At 45.8% G+C, this 8312-nt stretch overlaps 2 protein-coding genes across 2 annotated transcripts in view; both read left to right on the top strand.

Annotated features, from left to right (window-relative positions):
• The window catches only part of ing3 (inhibitor of growth family, member 3), an 8646-nt gene extending 6625 nt beyond the window's left edge, over positions 1–2021 (top strand). The window contains exons 11-12 of the mRNA XM_008301674.1: positions 190–228; positions 321–2021. Coding sequence (XP_008299896.1) covers positions 190–228; positions 321–437 — 156 coding nt within the window. The 3' untranslated portion in view covers positions 438–2021. The remainder of the gene's footprint in view (positions 1–189; positions 229–320) is intronic.
• A 3093-nt stretch (positions 2022–5114) lies between these two features.
• cped1 (cadherin-like and PC-esterase domain containing 1) overlaps positions 5115–8312 on the top strand; it is a 32142-nt gene continuing 28944 nt past the window's right edge. Inside the window, exon 1 of the mRNA XM_008301678.1 lies at positions 5115–5360. Within this exon, the coding sequence (XP_008299900.1) occupies positions 5115–5360 (246 nt within the window). The remainder of the gene's footprint in view (positions 5361–8312) is intronic.

The following is an 8312-nucleotide window of genomic DNA, read 5'->3' as shown; positions in this document are numbered from 1 at the left end:
AAGTTTCAGTGGTTCCATCAGAGAACATGCAGAGTTCTGGTGTCACTGGAGACTAAACATGGACTTCATGGTGGATGTAGACTGTAGCTCATGTTCTGTGACCTGGTGACCAGTGACCGGGTGGGTCTGGTGATAACCTGATGGTTTATTGATCCAACCTCTTGTACTGATCCTGGTTCTGCTCCTCAGGTTTCTTATGGAGAGATGGTCGGCTGCGACAACACAGACGTGAGTTTCTGTTCTTATGGACCTTTGACGTAGTTCACAGTCTATCGTTCGTAGCGATTGGTTCTGGTATTGATCGATGTCTTCGTCCTCAGTGTCCGATCGAGTGGTTCCACTACGGCTGCGTGGGCCTGACGGAGGCGCCGAAGGGGAAGTGGTACTGCCCTCAGTGCACCGCCGCCATGAAGAGGAGAGGCAGCCGCCACAAATAGACTCAGCCCGGCGGCGGTGGCGGCCATGTTGGATCAGGTCGGAGGTCAACAGGTGGCTGCAGACAAACACACTGACCACAAGAACTTTGTGCCAACATCTCTGGAGCTGAAGGATTCACAGCCACATGGGGGAATCATTTGAGTTCTGGGAGAGCGTCTGGAGTTAAACTCTGTAGCTTCAGTCAACACTAAACAGTTTAAATCCAGAAAACTACAGCAGTTCAGTCCTCTTTATCTTCTTGGTTTGTCAAGACTGTCGCAGGGAAATGATTTAAATATCAAAGTTTGACTTTACTGAACAAAAACAGGAACTATTCTCATAGCGGTACTGATTATCGGTCATCAGGGAGACCAGAACGCTGGTGTCAGACACAAACTTAAACCCAAAGCTTAGTTTAAACGTCTGTTTATGTTTTGCTCGTTTCATTCAAAGAGAACTGATCCCTGATCGGCTGCAGCACGTGAACGCAGCGCATTTTAAGTTGTTTTATCTAAAAAAAAAAATAACCGTAAAGATAAACAGAACAATTCTGAACAGACAATAAAAGTTAGTTTAACCATCCTGACTTCATCTGATCAACCTTAGCTTCATCTCAAAATCCTGACTTTATTAATCCCAGCTTTGTTTGATCAGAGTTAACTCTGCGTTTAGGCTTTTATCTCATAAATAGAGATAAATAATTAAAAAACACATTATTTCTGTCTTCACTGGGTCCATCTTGGCGTTACAGAAATTATGTCAGAATTTCTCCACTTTGTTTACAAATAATACATTAATTAGAGTTTTTCAGGTTTTATTGACAGAACCAAACTTTTCTCGACCATTTTAACATTTTTAAATTTGTTTGTCTGCGGAGCACCTCGGTGTCCTTTTTTCAAACCACAGAACACTAAACATGAAACTTTCTGCTGCGTAATTTTCTCCTGCAGGACAAACGAGTGTCCAGATTTACTGTAAAACAATCTGCTCGGTGAAGTGAACTGTTTAAACAAATGTTCTTCTGCCGTCGAGCTCAGCTGGAGACTCCAGAGGTCACAGTTCAGGGGTTAGAGTTTACCGTCTGCCTGCAGGAGGAGCTGAACCTTCACGGTCGAGTCAGAAAGAAGTTTTAAATAATCCTCACGCTTTCATTTCTTTTCCCTAAACTCCAGCTTAAAGCTTCAGGTTTTCCCTTCAACTCTTTGTTTCCTGGATTCCTCACCGTCTGTAGTTCCTTCAATCTCAGAGTTCCGTCTTCAGATTAACCTCAGAGCTGAAATCATTTTCCCACGAGGCCGTGCTCCTCCCTCCCGCTACAAGAACTACAAACAGGACGAGCTGTCGGACTACAACTATGGACGCCTCCGTCAGCAGTGCCGAGCCTCTTCTGACCTGAAGATGTTTGGCAGAATGTACAGAGTCAGACGGCTGCAGCAGCCCGAGAGTGTGTGTCTGTGAGTGTGTAGTCTGTGTGAGTCCACGTGTGTGTGTGTGTGTGTGGTGTTTGTGTGAGTGTGTGTCGTTTGTTTGTTTGTTTGTGTGTTTGTGTCCACAGATGTTTAAAAAGAAAAAGTCCAATAAAATGATCAGGATGTTTTGGTAAATCTGGTGGTGTAACTCGTCTTTTCATGTCCGACCTCCTGAAACTCACAAGAAGAGACACGATGCCGACGACCCGGCAGAACCACAGAACCGCTCTCTGCAGAACCGTTTGTCTCTTCCAGGACCTTTTGTCTTTCAGCCGCATCACATGGCGACCACTTGTTTACGGCTCAGGGCAGCCGGCTGCTCTGGACCACAGACACCGACCAAACAGAACCGTCTGGGTGGAGCACACCCTGAGAAGAAGGTAGTAATTAACCTGTAAAACTACAAGTCATCAGACTAAAGTAGTGTTTTGGTGGAACAAACCTTTAAAATTAGAAGTGTGTGGACAGAGAGTAGCATTTAGTCAGAAACAAACCGTCACAGTCTGAAGTATTTGGAGTGTAAGTAGTGTTTTGGGTGAAATAAACCTTTGAATTTGCAAGTACTTGAACAGAAAGTAGTAGTTGGGTGGTAAAAACTTCAAAACTGTTAGTACTTGGACAAACTGTAGAACTTGTGGGTTTATTAAACCTTTAAAATGACAAGTACTGGGACAGGAAGTAATACTTTGTTGGAATAAACCTTTAAAACTGAATACTTAGACAGGAAGTAGTATTTTGAGGGAACAAGACTTTAAAACTAAGTACTTGGATATAAGTTGTTTTTTGTTTTTTTTAAACAAACCTTTCAAACCAATATATAATAATATACGGACAGGAAGTAGTATTTTGGTTGGAAAAACTTAAAAACTGTTAGTACTTGGATAGAAAGTAGTATTTGGATCAATAAACCTTTAAAGCTGTCAGTACTCAGCCAGTAGACGTGTGAGCCGTCCTCCCACCATGCTGTACTGTAGAGACCGTCCTCCTCACCAGGTGGCGCTGCAGCTAAACAAACCAAGATCCTGCTGGTTCTGCTCTAGTTCTGACTCTAGTATTGGGTCATGATGATGACCTGAAGAACCCTGAACGTGTTAACCTCTGAGGAGGACCTCTGTCTGCCCGGTTCTGTTCTCCGCCTCCTTCTGGGTCTGTTCTTTCCAGCTGAGTCACTTCTGAGTTCATGAAATATCAGACCAACCAGAACCTCCTCAGAACATCTGGTTCTGTATCTGCAGCACCTTTATCTACTGACCAGAGTTCTACCTTCAGACTGTGAATGTTCCAGAGGTCCAGGTCCTTGAAGTCCACAGAGGAGGGTCCAGATTGATCACTTTAATGGACTTTTTCCATCATTTCTGAGCCTCAGAACTTCATCAGTCCAGCAGATAGACACATGACATTTAGGAGGAAGAACACATCTGGGTTCTGCTAGAACCTGACACCAGATCAGTTCTACATCCATCCAGGTGTCTGATAGTCGTATTTAGCTGATGTGTGGCTTCACATGTTGATGGAACACTTTGGTTTCCAACATGGTGAAAATATTTAAACGTTATATTAAAAATAAATCAGTGTTTGAATCACTGGAAGTTTTCTGGTTTTACTGTCGTTTGTCTTCAGACGTTCAGATCAGGTCAGTTTCTGTCGTTGGCATCTGGTAAAGTGTTTTTCTAATAAAGTCTATTATTATTATTATGTTTCAGAAGTTCACAGAAACATCTTTATCGGATCATAACTGTGTGTAGTGTCAGTGATATATTTATTAGATTTAAAACTGAGTTTAACAGCTTCAACTGTCAAATAAAAGGAAATATAGTGAAATATAGTGCATCTGTGTTTTAAGTCTTTATGTAAAGAAAAAAGTAGTTCCAGGTTTCTAATGTTGCTTCACAGTAAATATGTAAATGTGTGGATTATATTAGTAATTATATTAATATGTTCATCTGTTTAAGAAATATAATAAATACTTTTAGGAAGATGGAAAACAATATTGAGCATTTAACAGTTTTATCTGGTGAATAGAGGGAAGATGTAGAGATATAAATGTTATGTGAAGGCCTTCTGGTCCATCAACTACTTAAAAAAAAGGTTTTTACTGTTTTCAGATTGTTCTGTGTTTTTAGTAAAGTTCTGTTTGAAAAATACTGAAAGTCAAAGTAGAACCAGGAACAGTTCAGTTTAAAGTGTTTCTGCTGCTGATTGATCCGCTGAAGGTCTGAAGGTCTGCAGCTGTTTGTTAAAGTGAGGATCTGACTTTAACAGGACATGTGCTGAGCATGTGTGTGTTCATGTGTGTGTTCATGTGTGTGTTCCTGTGTGTGTGTTCATGTGTGTCTTCATGTGTGTGTTCCTGACATAGCTGAGGAGGAGGAGGAGGCGCTGACCTCCCGCTGAGCCGCCGCCTGTATGGGTCCTGGTCCGGCTGCCAGCGGGGATCAGAGCCCGTCGGAGCCCGGAGCAGCAGCGGATCTTGGGTCGGAGCAGCAGCGGGTCCCGGTCCGAGCAGTAGCGGGTCCCGGTCCGAGCAGCGGCCCTGAAACCGGAGCTGCGCCGCTTTAACTGGAACCAGATGCTGTTTGTGATTCTCTCCAGACTTTCCGTCTCGCTGCAGCGCCGCCGTGGCTCCGTTACCGGATCTCTGCCGGGCTGTACCGGGAGGCTCCCAGAACACCGGACCCTTTAACGGACCTGAGCGGAGTTTCTAACGGGGCCGCTGCTGGGTTTGATCCACGCGTCCGGGCGGGTCGTTGCGCACTTTGGAGAGCCGTCAGAGGAGGAGGAGGAGGAGGAGGATGAAGAGCAGCAGCGCTCCTCTCAGCGGTCATATGGTTCGTGTTTGCGGCCACATGATCCCGCAGAGCCGCTCCGAGCAGAACCTCTGTCCGCTCCGCTGCGCGTAAAGCGTCTCCGCCCGAACCGGAGCTTCTTCAGCGGCTTTTCTTCAGATTCTAAACTTCTGACCAACTTGCTGGGAGCCTCTGCTGGACTCGGGGAACATCCAGCACCAGGAGGTGTTTGTTCCAGCCTTCACCGGACCGCTGGACGCCGAACTTCACCGAACTCCACCGGACTGTTGGATTTACTGGGACTTTAGTGGAACTTCTGTGGAAATAAAAGATGAATCAGAACTTTTGAGACTCTTGAAGCTGCTGTTGTTCTGACGGACTCCTGGAGCCCCTGGAGGAGGGCAGGATGAAGGAGGTGCAGGTGAGGAGGTGAAGCCCCTCCATGCGCTGCCTGCTGGCCCCGGCGGCCGGCCTCCTCCTCCGGGCCGCCGGCCTCCTGCTCCGGGCCGCCGGGATGCTGCTCCGCCGCCGGCCGCTGGTGCTGCTCGGCGTGGCGGTGTGCCTCTTCTACCAGACCCTGATGGTGGCCCGGAACCGGCTGCGGCAGACGGAGGTCCGGGAGGCTGCGGAGGAGGTTCCGATGGAGACCCGGGAGCTGCTGTGCTCCCTGGAGGCGCTGCACACTCAGGTGAGCTCACCTGCTGCGCGTTCACTGGTGACGTCATGACGTATAGCGGCTCAGCGTCAGGTAGAAATCAGCTTTCTGAACAGGTTTATGTTTTTAAAATGACCTCCTGTGATTTAACAGAAGTTTCCCTGTTTAGTTAAAAGACAAATAACAAAACATGAGTGTGCTTTTTAACTCAGCTGTGAATCATGTCCACGTTAAAAGTCCGTATTTATACTAAAACATTTTTACTGTTTAAAGAAGCCACACGTGTGATTATCTGACAGATAATTGCTGTAATTTAAAACACAAATCATGTGTACTAATGAGCAAAAAGTAGTTCATATATGTTTGTGCCAACGACACCACTTCTTTAACTTTCTTATTTAAATCCAATAATATATATATTGTAATCGGTACTTTCTGGGATTTTCACAGCTTTTTATGCTATTTTCTTTTAAAGTGTCCCCTAACGAATAGTTTCCTTAAATCCTGACGTTAACAGTTTCTTCTCCAAACTTTAGTCACAGTTTTGACGTTTTATCAGCGTCTCCTTCCTGCAGCTTCACTTCAGTCTGACGGGTTGTTCTATGAAATGTATTCTACAAAACAGGGAGACTTTATAAATAACAGTAAATAGCTCATAAGTTAAAATATGTAAAGTAGCTTCAATCAGAACCAGTGTGTGGTGGTCAATCTGAGACTTTAAATATTCTGGTCGGGACTTTATGCGTTTTCCTTCCAACATGAACCTGTGAGGTCGTTTCCAGGGCTTCATATCTCCAGAAGTAAAACTCCTACAGCGTGGAGGTCCAGAACCACTGACTGGATCCAGCAGAGGACGGGTTTTAATGATCAGTTCTCCTTTGTCAGTGTCTGTCTATGGATGGATCCATGGTTCTACTAGAACCCAGTCTCTGGTCACATTTCACCAACTGTTGAGGTTCTAACATCAGTAGAACCTGATGTGGTGAAGTTGGACCAGACAGGGTTCTGGTTTTAGATGTTGATGTGGATCATTGATAGGACCCAGAACCTGGAGTTCACAGGTTCTAGATGTTGGTTCTAGATCTTGCAGAGCTGCAAACTGCGTCATGTTGGAGTTCATCAACTTATGAGGATGATCTTTACGAGATGTTCTAAATGTTCTTGTAGTTCTCATCAAACTTTCCGTCTTTGTTTCTGGAGACGTTGACCCATGAAGGAGGCTTCACGGAACAATTCAGGAACAATATTTAACAGAACGTCAACACGGTTCTATAAAGTTTAACCAACATCTAATCATGTAGTAATCAGAACAACACAATCAGCTGTTTGTGTTGTTGGTGGAAGTCTTTGTCTGTAGGATGAAGTAAACGCTTGATAAGTTCAAGTCCATAAATAATGAACGTCAACACAAAGTGTTTCAGTGGACTGTGTGTGAATCAGCCTCCTCCAGACTGAACCCTACATATCATCCATCACAGCTTTACACACTTTAACTTTACATCTGTAGGAACTTTCCAGAAGTGAAGCCGTCTCAGTCTGGTTTTGCTGAACGTGTCATAATGAAACCAGTTGATCCAGTTTGAACCTTTAATCCTGACTTAGACCAGCTGCAGCCTGTCGGTTCTGCTCTCTAACTGGGTTCCCCTGCAGCTGGGCCGCTGCTCTGTTTCCTCCTTGTGGCTCATTGTTGAGTATTTTTAGACCTGAGGTTTTGCTTTACGACCAGCTGACCGGCGGCCGGGCCGACCAATCGGAGCGGCGCTGCCGGTATGTGTGCCGGGTATTTTAAGTGTGTCCTGGTCGCCGTGTCCCTCGTAGAACTATGTGGATCCGGTTTCTGACAGATAACTGAGTGTGAAGCGGCAGCAGCAGCCCGTTAATGCGGGCCGACCCGCCGCCGCTTTGTTTGGGTTTATTTTATTACGGCACTAAAACGCCGCCGTCAGCTGCTCGCCCTGAAACAGCTCCAGGGCCTTGTTGGGTTTGTTCAGGGCCTCAGAAACATCAGAAACCTCCAGGTGGTCAGAGAAACATCATCGATACGCGACTTATAGGACACTCAGCATCCAGAACCAGAAGAACCAGAAGAACCAGATAAACAGGGTAGAGAGGAGAACAAGGAATAAGTGACTCTGATAACAGAACAACAACAGGAAGTGAACGGTGGTAAAGTATTAAAGTATAAAGTTCTAGACAGCTTCCAGTCAGTTATCTGGTTCTGATGGTTCTTCTAGCTCCTGCTGATCCGGTCTGAGCCTCAACGTTCTCCTTCATCAACACATCTGACGGGTTCCTGGTACCACCTGGGTTTTAGTCTTTAGAAGCTCAGAACAATTCACGATGTCGATTTCTGATCACATCAAACCCAAACGTGGACTTTGTCTGGACTCAGGATCTTTTTAACTTCCAGGAACTTTTGGATCCTTCAGAGTCTTTGAGGATCTTCTAAGATTTTTCTGATCTTTAACAAAGATCCGTTGAATGTTTTGGTTCCTTCAGGTTCTTCGGGGTCCTTCAGGTTCTTCATGTTCCTTCAGATTCTTCAGGTTCTTCAGGTTCTTCAGGTTCTTGGCTGGGTTCCAGGGTTCTGTTTTCTGTTTGGTTCTTCAGTCAGAGATGATCTCAGCTGTCGTCTGTCAGCTGTTGGCTTCTCTGGTTTCTGCTTCTGTCAGTCTGTCAGGGTTCACAGAGTCCTGCTGAGTCCTGTAGAGTCCTGCAGAGTCCTAAAGAGTCGTGCTGAGTCCTGTAGAGTCCTGCTGAGTCCCACAGAGTCCCGCAGAGTCCGACAGAGTCCTGCTGGGTCCCACAGAGTCCTGCTGGGTCCCACAGAGTCCCGCAGAGTCCTACAGAGTCCCGCTGAGTCCCACAGAGTCCTGCTGAGTCCTACAGAGTCCTACAGAGTCCTACAGAGTCCTGTAGAGTCCTGCTGAGTTCCACAGAGTCCCGCAGAGTCCTACAGAGTCCTGCTGAGTCCCACAGAGTCCC

This window comes from Stegastes partitus, unplaced genomic scaffold (genome assembly GCF_000690725.1).
Source record: "Stegastes partitus isolate 25-593 unplaced genomic scaffold, Stegastes_partitus-1.0.2 Scaffold1697, whole genome shotgun sequence".
Taxonomy (NCBI): domain Eukaryota; kingdom Metazoa; phylum Chordata; class Actinopteri; family Pomacentridae; genus Stegastes; species Stegastes partitus.
The sequence above is the reverse complement of the archived record's forward strand: the minus strand, read 5'-3'. Positions and strand labels throughout refer to the sequence as shown.